This window comes from Anopheles cruzii, chromosome 2, assembly GCF_943734635.1.
Source record: "Anopheles cruzii chromosome 2, idAnoCruzAS_RS32_06, whole genome shotgun sequence".
Taxonomy (NCBI): Eukaryota; Metazoa; Arthropoda; class Insecta; order Diptera; family Culicidae; genus Anopheles; species Anopheles cruzii.
This window is the reverse complement of record NC_069144.1, coordinates 23,269,541-23,288,283: the sequence shown is the minus strand read 5'-3', so window position 1 is coordinate 23,288,283 and position 18,743 is coordinate 23,269,541. Positions and strand designations below refer to the sequence as shown.

Here is an 18,743-nt window from a genome sequence, read left to right as displayed (position 1 = left end):
TTTATGTATTGCTTCAAGTGTTATGCGTAGCTACTAGGAATGGTATAATTTGTAGACACTTTAACTAGCCATTTCTGAAGACTTTCCGTTCAATCAAGCATAGTTTCCGTTCGGTTTCCGACGGCCAACATTTCACTGTAAAACATATTTATCGGGTTGCTTCCCGTACAACATAGAATTACTAAACAGCATGCTTTCATGTTGGAGGACACGGAAAAGGGAAAACCGCGAAAACGTGCCCGTTTTCTTAGGCTCTTGTCTCATTACCATCGCCATCGATGGCTGCAAGGACAATATAATCTATAATTACCTTCCGGTTCCGGAAGGGGGACCGCAGTAGCACCGCAAGGCTATGCTGCAAGCAAACATACTATATAGCATTTAGTGCATTACCGCCGTTCTTATACAATTGGTAGGTTCTAACCGCTGTGAAAGCAATAAGTACCTTATACTATTTAAGACAGCTGAAGAGTGAAAATTGGAAAACGCAAAAATTAATGCTGTAGTGAAGTGCCAGAGACAAACCAAAACGCGGAAGCACAAAACAATAAACTGAATTCCATAAACCGAAGAAGAGATAGCAGGCAGGCTAGAGCTACAACGAGCAAACACTTGTTCACGTTATGTTTTGCGTAGTGAAAATATTAAGATATAAGCATAAACGCTGTGCCTTTTCGGAAGAAGAAAAACTTTATTCCACTTTACTCAAACATGTGTAATGTAATCGTTAATCGGTCACGGCAGTCGGAGCTCGTTAGAGTATTTTCCTATGAAGAGTTACAAACAATTGAAAGACAAACACGCGAAATGCTAAAATGTGCAAACTGTTGAAACATAACTGCGGTTATGTGTGACCATCACAATTATTGTGGCGTGCTGTGCAGACAGATAGGGAGAGTGAGAGCGACAAAACGAGAAAGAAAAATAACATGGAATTGTGATAAACATTAGCTAGAAAGAAAATTGAAAACATACACATGCACTATCTACTAAATGCAACACACTTCAAAACTATGCTGCTGATGAGGCTCAGCTCCGACGCGTCGCTACGCCAAAATCGGCGGCTAAAAGGCACCACAATGGTTTTAGGAACGGTTACCTCACTACGGCTGTGGCGACCGTCCCAATTCTTTCACCAGCTTCTACCGTAAAGCGAGCGGCGGTAAACAATACTAACCGAAAATTTAACATTTTACAAATGGTTTCCTATTAATTACCGAAACAATATCAAAGAGATTGTAGAGTATAAACTGAAGAAAAAAACTTCAAATCGCCCAAACCACAAAACACCGAGGGTTTGTAAAGGTAAAGAAACGATAACAAGTTGTTACAAAACAGGAAGTGAACACATTACCCTTCAACAATATAACCACGGAGATACAGTGAGCAGTGTAAATAAAAGAATACCATTCATAGAAAATGGAGCTTTAAACCCCCAAGAACCATGCTTCGGCATGCAGCGTACAAGCATAGTGGAAGTCGTTTGAAAAGCAACAGGTTGAAATAGCAAGACCGCCGGACGAGCACCTAATAAGCAGAAGCACCGAACCGACGACCCGAGGTATCTCATTTTCATTTGTCAATTTTTACTATTTTTAACTTATGTAACCAAATATGGTTTGGGGTGGAAGCATCGGAAAACGATAAAAGACGGCAAACACACGTTCCCTTCTGGGCTCTGTTAGATAGATTTCGATAACGTTGGGTTTAACGTACCTCAATTCTTGATACTGCAATTACAGGCACCTTCGAAGCGCTGACAGCGTCCCTTTAACGGTGAGAGGTTAAAAAAATGGGGGACCTATAACTAGCACAGTTGGCGTTGAATAGGGCACCCAGCCACGGCAACATTAGGGCGCGACGTTCATGAAACCAATAATTGAGACAGGGGCAAGAGAGAACTGGAAGACGGCCGACTACACATAGTAAATCCGTAAACTGATCGAAACACCACTATCGACCGTCCGAAGATCTTCCTTAAGAATGAAAGAAATCGATTAAACATAAATTCGAACAAAACCAAAATCAATGAACTCCATCATTACCCAATCATCGATTCTTATAAGAACCTTTTTTTTTATTTTCTTGCGACACCGAGAATACTTATATCGGTTGCTGGCTCGCTAATGATCGTCTGCTTCCATCGCTTCACTGTCCAGATCCTGCTCGTCCTCGTCGGTAGATTGCCGCTTGGCACGTTCGTTCATCAGCATTAATTCGAATTCGTCCTCCGACGAGGAACCGTCTTCCTTTGCCACCCGCTCAGCCGCAGCATCTTTGTGATCCTGCCCCTTCCCATTGGCTGGTGTGCTTTTCGTTGCCTTATTGGAGACAGACAGGTTTTTCAACACCTGCAAGGTGTACTTGTTAAAATCGCAGCTGCAATTTGGGGAAAGAAGAGAAACAAATAAACAATCGTTCACCGGACTCGGCAGATTCGTGTCGTACATTTTGTTCAGCTGATCATATTTGTGATTCAGGTTCTGATGCAACGTAACCAGGGTTTGCGTGTCCAGCAAGGATTCCACCTGCCCCAGGCGTGTTAGTAGCACGGTCGACCAGCGCAAGTAAAACTCAACGTGGCGCGTGGTGCCAAGTGTTCTCGCAACAAACTGCAACGTCCGGTGCGCAAACTCGTCCGGTAAGGATTCCTGCACCAACTCCACTGTAACAGCAGTAGGAAGCGAGTCAATTACGGGACGGGGATTGTCACTTATTCGGTTCGCCTATTTGCTTCACCTACCGTCACTAAACGGCACACTTTCGATGACCTCCTGCAGGAGGCTCGGTTCGTTCAGCTTCAATGCCATCAGCAGGGCGCCACCGTAGTCCTTTTTCTTGTACAACAACTCACGGGTCGCTCGCGGTGTCACCTCCGTCGACAGTTGGAACGGATCGAACACGATGCCCTTGTGCAGAGCGTAAACTAGCAACCCTTCACTCGAAACGGCGGCCCACGTTTGACCGGAGGGCGAAAAGCGTACCGACAGCACGTTTACCTCCGGTTTCACGTTTCGAGCCGCCATGTTCCCTTTTTTCGCTCCAGGCAACCGCACCGCCACGTTGCCACCTTCCAGCTCTTCCCGCTCCTCCAGCAGCGCCATGTTGCCGAACTCGGTTAGGTTGCGGCGGTTCATAAATTCCTTTAACGAACGCCAGAACGCAGATAGTACTCCACACGACGGAGATCATGCCTTCATGCCAGATACTTACATCCATTCCGTCCAGGCTTCGATTTTGGGTGATTTGGAACTTTTTCAACAGAATCGCTTCCTTCACGTTGTAGATGCAGACGTACTTCGACTTCCCGCCGGCCAGTAAACACTCCCCGTCGGCCGAGTAACAGATGGACATAAAAGCTCTGGGAAGCGAGTACTGGGAATTTAAAACTATCGTTTTGTGATGATCACAGGTTGTCTCACCTTCCGAGCAGATTCCTCTGAGCCGTGTTCAGATCTTGCTGCGAGACGCTTCCCTCCATATCGTTTCTGCCCTCGATTGACGCAAGCTGCGCGGCCGATTTCGCGTGAAACACGGTGATGTTACCGTTCAACGTGGATACTGCCACCTCCTCACCATCCGGCTTAAATGCGACGCAAACCACGTCCGAGCCGAGGTGGATCGTTTCCTGCGCTCCGGACGCTTCCAGGCAGTCCCAGATGCGCACCGTCTGGTCCCACGAGCCAGACACCATCGCCGACGACGAAGCGATCGGTGCGAACGCCAATGACACCACCGGCCCCTCGTGGCCACTCAGCACCTCCAGCAGGCGGCCCAGTTTCATCGACCACAGGTACACCTCGAACGAGTCCTGACTGCCTGCGGCGACCAGTTCGCCCGAAAAATCGGCCGCCACCGACGCAAACTGGACCGGTTCGGGAGAGGTGAAGGTACGGAAGTTTCGGTACCGCGTCACGTCGTACGCTCGCACCGTCCCGTCCAGGGATGCGCTGACGAGAAACTTTTTGTTCCGACAAAACTCCACCGCCATCACGGCCGACGTGTGCTCGCTGAACGTCACGATACAGAAGCCGCTCGTGATGCTCCACAGCTTCACCTTTCCGTCGTGGCCTCCGGTCACCAGCTGGTGCCCGTCCGGTGCGTACGCTACGCAATTCATACCCTGCGAGTGCTCTTGCTGCTTCATGATGTACTGCTCGCTTTGCCACTCCCAAACCAACAATTGGCCCAGTTCGGATACACCGAGTGCCAACCAGTCGCCCGTGTTGTTGAACACCACCGAGCCGATGCTCATCTCCGAGATGCAAAGCGAGTGGATCATGTTAACGTCCGGCAGCTCGTACAGGTAGAATGCCCCTGTCGAAAAGGCCACCACGAGAATCCGCAGCTGCTTATGGTACGCGGCCGCGCTGACGATCGCGCTGCGGTTCTCCTTCCGCGGTTCATCGCCCAAAAAGTGGCGCGCAAGCCGTTTGTAGAAAAACGGATGCCGTTTCAAGCCCACAATCACCTTCCCTTGCGCGTCCCGTTCTTCACCGTCCCTTGCCATACCGGCATCGCGCAGGTGCTCCATCGGCAGGTCTCCAACACCGGAAGGACCTTCTTTTTCGTAATCCTTATCGGCCGAAAAATTCTCCGTCTCTCCGCCACCGTCTACATCGTCTTGACGCTCCTTTTTAATGCGCGGCGTGCCCTCTGCCTCGCGTTCGAGTTGGGCCCGGGTTATACGTAGATCGTCGACATCCATCCCGCACTCCCACAGCATCAGTTGACCGTCGCTACTGATCGTGTTCAAATCGAGTGTTCGGTCCTCGAAGAAGCACCCAACTATTGCTGCCCGGTGGCCACCGAGTACGAACGGGCGAAATGTTTCCAGGTACACGACATTGTGTAACCGCACGGTGTTATCCTTTGAGCCGATTGCCAGCAACTTCGAGTTCGGTGCCCAGTCGAGAAAAACCGTCTCATCGTACGCCACCTCCAGGGCCCGGGCCACCACAAACGAACCGTACGTTCCGGACGATTCACCCGGCGTGCGGAACACCAGGACAGCCGTGTTGACGCATGCCGCGAAATACTTACCGTCCGGGCTGAATCGCAGCCACTTAACCTCAGTGCGGAACTTGTATCGATGAATGGTGGTCTGTGAGATCATGCTGATCATCTGCGCCTCGCCAATTTCGTTCACCACCACCAACAGGCAGCCATCGGGCGAGAGATCGATGGCCGTGTAGTTGTACTGGCTTTCGATGCTCAGTGTGGACGACTTGTTGCTGTAAGGTAAGGAAACGACCACTTGTTTAACCCGCAAACTGCTGCCGGGAGATCTGCGTACCTCTTTAGGTCGAATATTGTTATCCGATTGCCCACCGGACTGATCACGGAGTAGCCATCGGGCGTGAACAAAAGATTTCCTCTCCGAAACACCGCTCCGAGGAGGTTGCTGAACTGGAAACCAAGGGAAAAAGCACGAAGCTGAGAATGCACCATTGGAACTATACCTTTTACTTACCTTGTATGCGAACTTCATGTTGTAGAAAGGTGCGAAAACAGCTCAATTAAAGCACCACCAACATTTGGTATATTTACTCTTTCTACCGGCGCAACAGAGCGGCCATGTGCGCGTTAGTTTGACAGTTGTATGTTGTGGCCGTAAAATGAACAGTATTGCGGATGAACACCAACACATGCCATTTTGTTCCATTTTCCGTTCCGTTCCTAAACGGACGCAGCGTGACGGTCTGTGTCACGCTGGTAACGATCTTGGGTGGTGTAACGACGAAGTACGCCTTCCAGCTTCGATCGGTCGCACTTTAAACTTTATTGCTTTCGTATCTAATTGAACGATAAACTGTCATGCATAAATTCCGATTCCGGGAGAAGAACTTCAATCATATGAAGCACACTAATATTTTCCGGCGGTTATTTTGTATGATATGCTACCGGAAGAGAAATGGTTTTGAGTACACACTTGCTGGCGAAGCAACGACTAATAGCTACAACTGCGACTATCAATTCCTTCGAAAAACTCCACCATCATGGGCAGAGTTCGTGGTTCGAATTTCGTTCTACGATTGTTTGTGCGCATCCGGGTTTAGCAGAACAAAATTCTTGGCTCCACTTGTCATATCTCGTCATCGGCGCCCCGATTCATCGTCGGAGAGCCGGAGTTTCCCGTCATCTTGTACGGCGGTGGTTTCGGGCGCATGTACATGTTGCTGATATGAGGACTTCCCTCGCGATAGTAGCTATCCGATGGGCTTAAAAGGAGGAGGGAACAGATTACTTTCCATTTTTGAATCGGTAGCAAACGACCATTCAACACACCTTAGACGCTGAGGATCATCGAACGGGGCATCTCGTAAGCTCTTCAGCTTGATCGTGGAGTGAGTGTCGTCCGGTGAGCAGTGCATCATCACCATCTGCACATTCGACGGCACCATGTTGTACTCGTTTCGGGAAGATTTGTGCATTCTATCTCCGTTATTAAATGAAACCACATGTAAGTAGAAGAATAGAAATAACATGAAACAGTAATGAGCGAAGACACGGAACGTTTGAACGAGTCTGCACGATTCCGTTACCTAAGGAAGTCTGAACAAATGTAGAAAACATGATTGAAATAATACTCTGAATCGTCATCCTGCCTGTGGTGGAATCAAAAATAAGATAAATGATAAAAAGAGAAACCAAAAGCTAAAAAAAGTCATCTTTACAGAAACCCAAGATGCTGCTTACAGTTTTTCGTGCTGGAAACACAGAATGATGGTCAAAGCACAGATTAGCAGGGCAAAAATCATGCCAGGGATGGCGAACGAAATGGCCACCTCGTCGCTGTAGTTGCGCTCCGGAATTTCTGACTTCAACGGTGCATCCCACTTATCCACATGAGAACCGGCATGTCTGAGGCTTTCATTCGGATGATGTGGCAACGCCGTGATGTCATCATCGGCAGCTGTCGTCTGTAAAACCGACAAGATGGTCATGAATATGCTGCCCATATCTACTTTGGCATTAGACTTACCAAACGGAAAGCGCACCAATCTAGCTTAAAGCCAGAGTTTTCGAATGTCGTCTGCACCGACGTACGTTTGTACGTGCAAGAGGCAATCTTATACAGTGGTTTCACTTCCTCCTGAAGGTCGAGCATGCGTCCCGAGAAGTCGGCCCGACTGCCAAGATGCACAACGACCCCTTCGCGTTGCTGCGGCCTGAGCGGCATTCTGGCGCCCAGCTTAACCGCCGAATCCATGAAAATGATGTGCAGATCTGCCCGACTTTCGGGCCACAGTTCGTTGCGAAAAATGTTCTTGATATTCTCGATCCGGCCCGGATCCATCATGTGCACCCAATTTAGGTTGTCGATCTTCATTTGGATAGCGTGTTTTGCAGGCTGCTGCTTCCGATGAACGGCCAGAATCAGCACCAAGCGCTTCGTCTCGTACGACATCCGGTTGAGGGCGATAATTTCGATCGGAACCCGCGTATCGGCAGTACGTGTCGGTGGCGTGCCGTAGAGGAACCCAGAATGGTACTCTTTACTATACATGTAACGTATAAACGACGGTAATTCGGGGTAACCTTCGAGCGAAGATCGATAGTGGAACTGCTCACTAAGCCCTTCATATGTCCAGTTGAACATGCGCGGCTCGATACGCAACGAAAAGAACTCCGAAACGGACACATCGTCCGTAATGTAGATGGTTTCGGTGCCACAGCACAGTGGAAGCAGCACCAAAGCTAAGGCCAACGTTTTCATCACTATCCACCGCAGTAAGACGTAACCTCTAGCCTGCATTCACAGCATAAACGACTCTGCAATAAATTACAATAACTTTATGATGTAGTGTGTTACTTGGATCTAAAATTTTTGCTCCATTTGATGTCAGGCAAAACAACAATGCAAAACTACTAAGTAGTCCGTTGCGCATGTGCGCGGAGTTTTGAAAAAAATATATATATTTTCGGATCAATCTGACAGCCTGTCAGTTAGAGATGACAGTTCGTTGCTTTGTAAACAAACACTTTCCATCCAACGTTCATTTTTCATCCTCGCTTTGTTACATTCCTGTTTGGAAAACTTAAACCGAAGTTTTTCCCCCAACAGCAGCATGTCCAGTGAAGATACGTTAGTCGCGCCCACCTACACAGAATTGGTCGATGAAAGTTCACGCAATAAAACGAGCGTAAAGTGCGAACGATGCGGTTCCTTGATGCTGAAACCGGCAAATGCGGACTACACGGATATTGAAGTAATATCATGCCGAACGTCGCGTACCCGCGCCCAATTAGCTTTGACCCTTGTTTTGTTTTCGTATCTTTATCACATGATTTCAGTTTGAACTCCCGGAAGCGCGGCAGAAAAAGCAAACGACGGCAAAGGACGACGAGGGTTTCGCGTGCCGAAAACTGAAACACTTTTGGATGGTCAAGGATATGTACATATTCGAAAACATCGGATTCAGCAACACGGTCAACAACAAGAAGTACTTGATATGCGCCGACTGTGAAGCAGGGCCGGTTGGGTATTATGATGTAGACACGAAGCAATGCTATGTGGCCCTCGAACGAGTAAAACACGAATAAGTGGGACCGACACGGTCGTTTTGTGGTGTGATGCAAAATGGCATAACATGTGTCTAATAAAATGTTCTAAACTCCCACGATCACAGGAACTTTCCCCAAATCCACCCGAAAGCGTTGATTGAACGCAACAATCCGTCACTATGTTTTTCAATAAGGCAAACGTTTTCGTTTTGTAAATAGTCAATTATCGTTTTATGCTGGCTGGCTTTTGAGAGAAACATCTGGAAAAGGCGAGGTTTTTCGTCGAACGAAGTAACTCTTCAATAAGAGCTGGTTTAAGTCTTAAAAAACTTTATTATTTAAAACATATTCATAACCACATTAGGAAAAAAATCGAGTTCAAATCAATAAAAACATCAGTAGCGATGCTATGAACCCCGCGAGGCTTCGCAGGGTAATAAAACCTCCCATATCGACAGTACGTGTCGGGGGCGACCCGTAAAAGAACCCAGAGTAAAACTTCTTACTCTAATGAGCCGTCCAGTTGAATATGCGCGAGAAGAGGTCCGAGACGGATTTGGACGGATACACATTCAATATAGTATTAATAAACCGTATGTTAAGAACGACCGCACTGAAGGAAAGTAACAAACGCGTAGGACAGAACGAAAACGCGTAGGGAGTATTAGAGACAAACCCGGGAGAAACGGAGCTAATTTTTTAACACATTGTCATTTTGTCTCGCTCTTTGTTCTCCGACCGCGTGCGCTCTGCAGCAAGAAAATAAAGTTTGTGTTCAACAAAAGCTCAATGGTTTACTACTCAACACCGTATGTCGTTTGAGTGGAATTGTGAGGGTTATTTCCATAAACAGCTGAAGAGAAAGCTAAAATAGAGAAAATGACAATATCGTAATAAAGCAACAGGCGTAGAGGTTCCTTGTTCTGTTTTCTCTTTTTTATTTTCATATTTTTTCACTTTTTCATTGAATATCTTCTCCCGTCGTCTCTCTTTCGTGTGTCTCCTCTTTAACAGATGATGATGTCCGCAATTGTCATTTGCTTCGGTAGATTAATGCAATCGGTTTTTGCTTTGCACGCCCCGTGTTATTACTAGAGCTCCAAGGGGTTATCTTTTTCTTTGTGTTGATCTTGTTTGTGTGTCTCTCCGTCTGTCGCTCGCTCTCTCACTTTGTCTTTCAACTAAATCGTGGTTCCTTTCTTTAACTTATCAATAAAAGTAATTAGATGGTATCGGTAAGGTAGTAGGTATTTGTTGCGGCAAGCTACTAGTAGCTGGATCTTCGTGTACTAACTTTTAAAGCTTCCTCATTTGCTCTCACTGTTCTCCTCGCCGCTCACTCGCTTCCACTCTCTCCCACAACCCATTCATATGTTTAATAAGCTTCCGTTTCCTGTCAGGGTCTCTCTGGATGGGCTGTGCTCCAGATGTTGTTGATGTTCCAGCATTTTGGTTGACCCATATTTTTTTGCATTTTCCGTACACTTCCGTTCAGTGCAGGAAGAAAGGGAGCCGTAGAAGATGTTGAGTTAGCACCATCCCTTCGCTTTTTGTACCAGTTATGCTGGATGTTCGTTGCTCTACATGTGCCTGTGCGGTGGGGATAAAAAGGGGTGCACTCCGGCGGACAAAGCGAGAAAATGGCTTCCACATCCGTGTTTCTCTCGTCTCAGCATCTAGACGAGCGAAAAAGGGGCGAACCGTACCACGCGCACTCAAAGGGAAGCCATCTTGCCGTTTTGTTCGGAACCCTAATTTGCTCTTAACTCACCTCACCATCAGCAAGCACATCAGATGTTGAAGAGCATTTGATTATCGTTTTGTATCGGTGTGTGTGTGTGTCTCTTTCTTGATCTTCTCTTCATTGATCGCCCTCGCCCTATATACAGCATACGATATTAAGGACCTAAGGACCTCCTCGTCTCTGTTATGATTACGACGTTGTTGTTTTATCATACGTATAAGGTATGCGTGTGCATTTTTATTTTACTTGTGTGTGTGTGTGTGTCTCTCTCTCTCTTGTTGTTTTCAGTGAAGATACCATGAAAAATAAAACAATAACGTGGACGATGTTAAACTTTCTCTCTCTCTCCCTCTTATCTTTCTCGTCTATAGACAATCTTCGTCCTTTGCGCCATACAGTGAACAATGTGTTTGCCGAACTGGTTGGTAGAGGTCGTATAGGTTTTGTTGCAGAATGTGCTGTTGGGTTTGCAGCAAGAACCTCTCCACCGGTCCCCCAGAAAAGGCCCCCGGCATGTAATTGCACCAGATCTTAAAGATGTTGCTCGTGGATTACCACCGCGTGTTGATGTCAATCCCGTTCTCAGTTAACATATTCTGTTCCCATTAGACTTAGGCAATAATCGTTTCGTCGCTCAGTGATGATGATGATCGGTAATATTACATTTGCTTATGTGTGGTTTTGTGTAACGAACATGTGTAACGAACGCATATGATAGTTCTTCTGTTGTTTTCCCTTCTACAAGATTAGTCTCTTGTTATTCCATTCCTGCTAGACACTGGAGTAGGTAGGAAGCTAGTTGGTGGTTTGATCTTGACTCTTCTTCCGCTGACCTAACTCCTCCGTGTAGTTGTTTCTCTTGTTACGGCTCGAAGATGTTTTTTCGCACCATTGATGGGTCTGTTTTCGTTTTAATGCTTCTACTAATGAAGTGACAAAAAAGTGTTCAATTTTAGCTCAATAGTACACAACACACTTACTACTTGCCACTTTCGCACACACAAACACACACACACACCCAACTCCTCTTCGTAAAATCAAATGATCGAATACTTCAACAAATCCCTCGTTCTTCGTTTGCTGTTGTTTTTCCTTTTGAAAGCTGTTTTGAGAAAAACATGAAACGGAGATTGCCCAACTTTGCCACCCACAAGGATGTGAGCCGCACCAGGGTTTACTTCTCTACCGGTTGACGAAGAAAATAGATATTTGCACCACAACAAAATGTGGCGCCACTCCACGTTAAATGTGGAGTCGTTCGCTAAACCAATTGCTGGCTTCCACAAACCGGTGAAACGGAAAAGAAAAAAATACACTCCAAACTGAAGCTCTCGTCGGAGCAATGGAAGATCGTAGGTCCCTTAGAACCGAGTTCAGATTCTTGCTGTGTGTGTGTCTGCGAGCGTGTGCGAGTGCCGCTGATGGCTGGGAGGAGAGTGTAAATGTGTGGAAAAATTTACATGTACATAAATTAAGTTTACAATTAAATACACATTATTTTTACATAAATACAAATAGTCTTTTGCTTTAGTTCCGGAAGTTTTGCAAGTATGGTTCGTGCGTGGCGCAACCAACGCCAGACAGCTCCGAAAAGGGTACATGTATCCGCACAGTTCACATCGCCGCCCACCACCAAAGTGGACAGTCTGTGAACGGGTTGATCAAGCACACAGGATCCTTGATCGACGACAATAACTGGTTACCATACCGCTATCGGTATCTGTCCCTTTACGCTTCATATCTCAGTGATGACAGGTTGCTCGATATGATCAAATGAGCGCTCCTCCAGGTGTTATGTATTATTGGCCATTGTTTGCGTGAGAGAATAAGGAGCCGCCGTAGGATGCATTTCATTGTCAAGCAGTTTTCTTCAGCACAGATGTTTCGTGTGCTCTCTTTGTCTCTCTCACGCACTAGACATCTTTTTTTGTGTCACATTCGTTTCGGTGTTATTCTGCTTTACTTTATCCTCAGATGATGTGTGAGGTATGTATCTTGATGGTCCAGCAGCCCCCGATCTTCTCCACAGCTACTCTGATGCATACCTTATCCGTTTCTTGCAAGATGTCTTCCAGATGTTTTGATGGTGATCGCGCCAAATAATAATAGGAAGTTCTGCATGTCTAGCGTCACGTAAGCTTGCCCATCCCCTTGGCATGCTCCACTATGCTGATAACAGCAATAATGACGATGATAGGTTCCATCTAGACTTTGCTGCATACTCTGCATCTTCTTCGATTGTTTGCTTGTTGTTGCTGTTGTAACCCGCCACAGTATTACTGGTGTTGTTGTTTCGGGTACCGTGATTGTTTGTTCTCGTTCTTTTTTTCTTTTTTTGGCGCAACTACTACGTCAGAGAGTGCTGGGAGATGTTTAAAGCATTACCCTTACCCTCCGACTGTAACCCTCTCTCGTCGACTTCCACCGACCGCTGCCAGCTTATTTCGTGTACAGGTAGATGGCGACAATCAAACCGTACAGACCCAAGACTTCGGCGAAAATGAGAATCAGAATCATACCGACGAACAGTCTGGGTTGCTGGGCAGTACCGCGGACACCGGCATCACCGACGATACCGATGGCAAACCCGGCAGCCAAGCCAGAGAAGCCTACGGACAAACCGGCGCCGAGATGAATGAAGCCCCTGCAACGAGAAAACATTATTTTAGTCTTTATTGTCTTTGACAAGATTTACAACCGCTTATTTTAATTGAATGTATAATTTTAAACCACGTCAAATTGAAACGTATTCCAAGAACGTCTTTAGCAAGTCGATTTATTTCTTTAATCAATACTATTTTCCAGAAAGCTTTATTTGGGCCCATAATCATCCACTTTTGCTATCCGTATGTCTAACAACGAACTGTACCATCTATAAATAGTCATATAGAGCATGAAAACACGGACGAGAGCGAGAATATGGCATCATTTGCTGAGCATGCAATCAAACAACATGAACAATGTAATATGACATCAAAAACAACGTTGAGTCTAACCATATTTTCTCTCACAACGTACGTTCTCTCGCTTCTTTTTTGCATATATAACGCTTCCGCGCGCTCTTGTAATGTTCAAAATACACAGGATGCAGGATATTCGCACCAAAAAGAGCGTAAGCAATGGAAGCCACACGAACGGAGGCCATCATCGAAACATTGCTCCAAACATAAATAAACAGTTATCGAACACTGGTGAAGGTAAAAAAAGGTGCACTCCTTATAAGGCTCCAAGACAATCAATTTTTCATTTAAACACAAGTCGATAGTCACTGGAACAATACTTACTTGTACAGTGGGTATTTCAGTGGCTCATCCAAGGAACCGGCAATCAGCACAGCAACGACCAGACCGTAGATGGCAATGATACCCGCCATGACAACGGGAATGATCGACTTCATGATCAGCTCCGGGCGCATCACCGACATGGCGGCAATACCGGTACCGGACTTAGCTGTTCCATAAGCAGCACCAAGGGCTATAGTAAGAAGGTTAAGAAATGGCTAATTAGTAAAAACATTTTGATCAGGCTTAGCGGAGATAATGTTTTGAATCTTTTGTTGTGTCGGTGCAATAACGATCTTAGAACGAAACCAAAAAAGGGCAAATGAGCTAACCGCTGCCAGAATAGCCTTAGGATACTTTACCACAGCCTCCTTTGACTTTTATGGATCTTGCTCTCGAAATGGGAGTGGAAAATGGTGGATTCCGACAAACAAAACATCCGTCGTGCATGGTACTGTAATCTGGAATGCAGCGCCCGCATGGGATGCTGTCACCAGTAACAAGCGGCTACCACAATTCAACAGCATGTGATAACAAACTTCCGCTCCAAGAGAACAGGAAATCTATGGGAAACATTATCGCCTATCGCCACCTTTTTAGCAATCAACTGACAAACGTACTTGACGATCACATGTGGATTGGTTAAAGTGAAAAAATGATCAAAATGGAAATTCCATGATCATATCTCTCGATACTCCCCCCCGTCAGACCGTGTCACATGACGCTTAGTACACTCCCACCCCTCCGCTCCCCCCACACACACACCAGTTGGGCCAATGAAATACCATCACGTGAAGATCGCACTGAAGAAATCGCCGCTCATGGACCCCGACCCCCCAACAGGTGGACCATCAAGCAACACCCGCTCCCCGCCTTAATGGTCGCTAGTGAGGTGCGTGACAAGCTACATTTGTGTCCGTGATGGTGGCAATGTCATGTGACGATGTGCTGGTAGTTGTGCTGGAGAAAAAAACGCGTTCACATGATCATCCATCCAACGCGGCGGACGGCGAATCGTCACCGTATCAGTCACGCTGCGCGAGTGGTCATATGACTCGCGAGCAGACAATCGCCACGAACATTTGAAATCGCAAAGTTCCCGACTACGCGCAAGATAGCAAGTAGGGAACCGTGTACGTCAACCAGATAGCAGCTGGAACTTCCTGACGCTTTTTCCTTGAAGAATTGTATGATTTTGCTGCAAAATTCGATCGTGGTTTGGTTCCGCGATCCCCAGCCAATTTCGGCAGCACGATTCGAATGCTCCAAACGGCTACTGACTATGCAGTTGTGGCCAAACAATCGTGACTCGCGTGCATGCACACATGAATAGGAAAATTCTCTAGCGGAACCAGCGGGAAGCCCTTACACGAGAGCCCTGTAATTATTCCACACTTCGCACAAATTGCACACCCCGCGCATTGTGGCATCCGCCGACATACCGACGAGAGCCACGAGCCACCTAAATGCCAATTGGAACCGAGTGACGTCACACGGATTCATAATGGACCGCAACCACAGCAATCCCCCGCTTTCGGGGTCAATTCTGTGAGAGCGAATGTCCTTCCGTTTCAATTCGATGCCTTCGTTTCAATCGGTCACACGGTAAAAGGGAGGACAGTTTCCAGCAACTCTTCTGTTGTTTCTCATCCTCATTCCGTGGATGTACGGTAGTTCGATCTTTGAAATTGGAACACTCTCAAACTCGGTTAGGGGATATTTCGGGTCACGACGCCAGCGACAGGAGAGCGAGAAGCCACAGCAGAAGAAAAATCGATATCCTTCATCCCACACACACTCTTCTGACCGGGTAAATGATATGGGCTTCAACGGGGTCCGGTTTTTCTTCGAATTTTCAGACGATTCATCGTGTGAGCGGGTCGTACTGAATCGGAACAAGAGGAGTCCACATCAAAGTATGTTAGGAAACATATGTCAGGTGGCGGGTAATGCGAACACATTTATTGCTGATTAAGGCCATGGATCATGTGGTCGGGTTATTGCATGATACTGATCAAAAACGCATCGGTGGCTAGCATCCTGTTACATTCCGGAGAACTTTCCTACAAGAAACCCTTCGTGATGAGCCTCGTCAAGAGATGGTGTTGCCGCCACCGCAGCTTCCGCCGTCTCCGGACGGTCATCTTAGAAAAATCGATGGAACCTTTTTCGGGGGAGCGGATTAAGCACGGATGATGTACAGTGGTGTTTGTGGGGCGCCAGAGAGAGAAAAAGAGAAGAGAGTGAGCTTTTCCTGTTCTCCTTCCATTACGCGCGGTAGTCCTTGGCCCCAAAATCAATAATAATCAAGCCAATGAGCAGAGCAATACTACTACGAGAGCGGACGAGCTCCTTCGCTCCCAAAAGCACAGCACCTTCGACTAAAAGGATAGTACTGTCGCACATTCCATCCTTCTCTCTCTTTCTCGTATGGTTTTCCTATGCACATACGCACAGCGAAAGCTGGCCACTCTTTCTCGCTCGAGGCATCCTCTCCCAAAGTCGTAACATTTCTGTACGCACTTGTTAGATGCATTCCTTGCAAACTGTGCGCCACCCCACGTCTCCATCCTTTTGCGCTTGCCTGTGAAACACCCACACATAGCCATACCCAAAATTCACGCAGCACACATCTTCGCATGGGAGAGTTTCGCTACATCGAATTTTCGTCACCATTTTCGCATGAAATGTTGTGACAATACTGGTCAATTGCAAGGAAAAGGGGCGCAGCGCCCATACATCCCGCCAAAGGCCTCCGTCTAAAAAAAGGGGGCCAGGAAGAAAAAAGGATTGCCATAGTTCCGAAGGAAAGCCTGCACAAGAGAGCACACGGAATGAATCGCGCAAAAATCGAAAAGTGGTCACGAGGGCACTTGCGCGCACAAACACACACATAAGCACGACACAGTATACGCACACACACACACACACACATGGGTGAGGGCACATTGCGCTCACATGACGATATTCCTACACCGCGGTCTGCCACAACCCGTTTCACGGCGAGAGTGGAAAAGACAGACGAAAGGGGTGGGGCGGTAACGCATTGGCAGCAGCCAGCGGCGGAATACGGCGGAATTGGGCGGATTTCGAGCTATCGGAACAAGAACTACCGACTCAGCACGGCTCCGTGGAAAGTGTAGCTGCCCCGGGGAATCGATCTCATCAGTGGGGCGTGGTGGTGAGGGGGCCCAGTAGTTTCCTCTTACCGCTGAAAACGATAGCAGCCGCTGCGCCCATGACTCCGAAGAAGGGCGAGTAGACGGGGTTCTCTTCCGGCAATGGTGCTGCCATTTTAGAATGTGTGGGTAGTTTTTGTTGATCTAGTTCTGAACGCGGGTCCTTTGCAAACGTGTAGCGCTGCTGGTCACTTTATGCTGCTGCTGTTGGTGATGGTGGTACACAAGGAGAGAGACAGTTCTCGGGACACGCACGGCTAGAGACGACTGACTCAACACACGCTCGGTACAAAACTGATGAATCGACTGGTCCGGTGCTCCGACAAATATGGCCAACTGCGACCGTGTACACGAAACACTCGTGACTTTTGCTCAGTGGTGAGTTTCCGCGATGGCACTCACACTCGCTCACACACCGTTTTGACACCGCGCCGGAGTTTGGCGGACAATTTCAAGCAGGCTCGAAAATGGCCCAATGGGCGAACGGGCTTGGATCTGTTTTTCTCGGAATCGGTAGTATCCCGTTGGATAAATGTAGCATTTACAGGCCGCAAAGATAGTGTCTGCCTTTATTTGAGACTAGCTCGCAAAACAGCGCAGCATCTCTGTGGGTCGACACGTGCCAGAAACGAATGTTACTGCTTCCAGCAAGGGTCATATGATCTGGTTAGACTCCAATTGAATCAGTGAACTAGATGTAGAAAACAGGCGTGAACAATGCCCAGCATCGAAGGCAATTCCGATTAGGATGTTCATACGTTCACTACTATTGACTGTTCAAGGATGCCGCAAAAAGAGTGCGAAATTGCGTCTCGCAATTCGCTGAACATTTTTTGATAGATCGTTCATGCGATTGCTTCCACCCTCGGCACAATAAACCTACAGTGGAGTATGCGTGATAACGAGCTTTTTAATTGCAGCTGTGATAAGTGAGTCACATGATCGTGATTAAAAGTGCCGAAGGTGTGTGCGAAGCTGAGCGTGTTTGGCTGCCGCGGCAACGCTGTGTGCGTGTGCATCGTGCGAATCGTGCAAGCAAACTTTCGGTACGGCAATCCCAATCAAGACAGCGCCAAATGGTGAATATCGACCGATGGAAGGGACCAATTTTCCTACAACAATTCTTCTTACAAGTGCTGCTCCGCTTTCGCAACTTGACAAGCACATGACACGAAAGTGTGCGGCTAGGCAAATTTTTCCTTCCAAGAAGAATGCGCACGCGACCAGCTTTGTTAACCTAATTCAAAATACATTTTACATTTTCCAGAAGATCTTTTTTTCACCAAATATTGTCAATTCAAATGTTTAAAATGATTCCCTGCATCGAATGAATCGACGACGTTATTAGCAATCGCTGAAACAAATAATAGCTTTAGAAAATAGGCAAGAATGACAGCACACGTTGTTTGAAATTTATACGGCAATGTCATATTTGGAAAATGAAAGCTATCACGAAAGAAAAATTATTCTCGATCTGGGTAACAATATTTCAGATCTAAGGCATTTGAGGCCTAATCATCACAAGACACATATCAGCGAACTGCAATATTTGGTTAAGGCCTCACGTTGTCTTGTTAGCAAGTTATCAGCATCAGCATTCCCCCACCGTTAACCTCGTGGAGTTGGACATGGCGCCAAACTTACGTCCAGTGCGGCATATGTCCATGGCCTTTTCTACCTATTTTAAGGAATCACTAAGCGAAACAAATAAAATATAAAAAAGATTGATAATGTTTCTGGGTTTCGTAGCCTTCGTATCGCGTAAGCGGGAATCTACGATTTTGCTGTTCGCGGTGCTGTGCATGTGACATCGACCCCGGCTGCCGGTTACGTACCAACAATGAGTTAACATCATATGACCTGCATAACATCTTTACAGAACGATTAGGTACAAGTTAATTATGCTGTTATGCATCTCATGTTCCTTTGGTGCGGGTCCAAAATAGAGTATTTCTATTCAATTTTATGATATAAATTCCGATGTCTCGTTCTCAGTCAATAGTGTGATAATTAACGATTGGAAGCTAAATT

The 18,743-nt window shown here is 46.8% G+C and overlaps 4 protein-coding genes across 5 annotated transcripts; 1 reads left to right on the top strand and 3 right to left on the bottom strand.

Annotated features, from left to right (window-relative positions):
* Positions 1-2,123: 2,123 nt before the first annotated feature.
* On the bottom strand, positions 2,124-5,573 carry LOC128278694 (periodic tryptophan protein 2 homolog). The gene is made up of 7 exons (XM_053017424.1): positions 5,474-5,573; positions 5,297-5,409; positions 3,423-5,234; positions 3,214-3,361; positions 2,744-3,143; positions 2,449-2,665; positions 2,124-2,379 (listed from the first exon to the last, which is right to left on the bottom strand). Exons 1-7 carry the CDS (start codon positions 5,489-5,491, stop codon positions 2,124-2,126), a joined length of 2,964 nt encoding a protein of 987 aa, XP_052873384.1. The 5' UTR covers positions 5,492-5,573.
* A 196-nt stretch (positions 5,574-5,769) lies between these two features.
* Positions 5,770-7,827, bottom strand: LOC128278206 (alpha-sarcoglycan). 2 transcript variants are annotated; one of them, XM_053016881.1, is made up of 5 exons: positions 6,986-7,827; positions 6,700-6,923; positions 6,546-6,608; positions 6,289-6,435; positions 5,770-6,221 (listed from the first exon to the last, which is right to left on the bottom strand). In XM_053016881.1, exons 1-5 carry the CDS (start codon positions 7,757-7,759, stop codon positions 6,086-6,088), a joined length of 1,344 nt encoding a protein of 447 aa, XP_052872841.1. In that variant the 5' UTR covers positions 7,760-7,827; the 3' UTR covers positions 5,770-6,085. The 2 variants fall into 2 exon arrangements, with proteins under 2 accessions (XP_052872841.1, XP_052872842.1); XM_053016882.1 differs by lacking the exon at positions 6,546-6,608.
* Positions 7,828-7,985: 158 nt separating this feature from the next.
* On the top strand, positions 7,986-8,635 carry LOC128268123 (guanine nucleotide exchange factor MSS4 homolog). Its single transcript, XM_053005142.1, has 2 exons — positions 7,986-8,213; positions 8,299-8,635. Exons 1-2 carry the CDS (start codon positions 8,073-8,075, stop codon positions 8,545-8,547), a joined length of 390 nt encoding a protein of 129 aa, XP_052861102.1. The 5' UTR covers positions 7,986-8,072; the 3' UTR covers positions 8,548-8,635.
* A 787-nt stretch (positions 8,636-9,422) lies between these two features.
* LOC128268733 (V-type proton ATPase 16 kDa proteolipid subunit c) lies at positions 9,423-17,028 on the bottom strand. The gene is made up of 3 exons (XM_053005929.1): positions 16,743-17,028; positions 13,537-13,726; positions 9,423-12,896 (listed from the first exon to the last, which is right to left on the bottom strand). The coding sequence occupies exons 1-3, from the start codon at positions 16,825-16,827 to the stop codon at positions 12,692-12,694; spliced, it is 480 nt and encodes a 159-aa protein (XP_052861889.1). The 5' UTR covers positions 16,828-17,028; the 3' UTR covers positions 9,423-12,691.
* Positions 17,029-18,743: the final 1,715 nt, after the last annotated feature.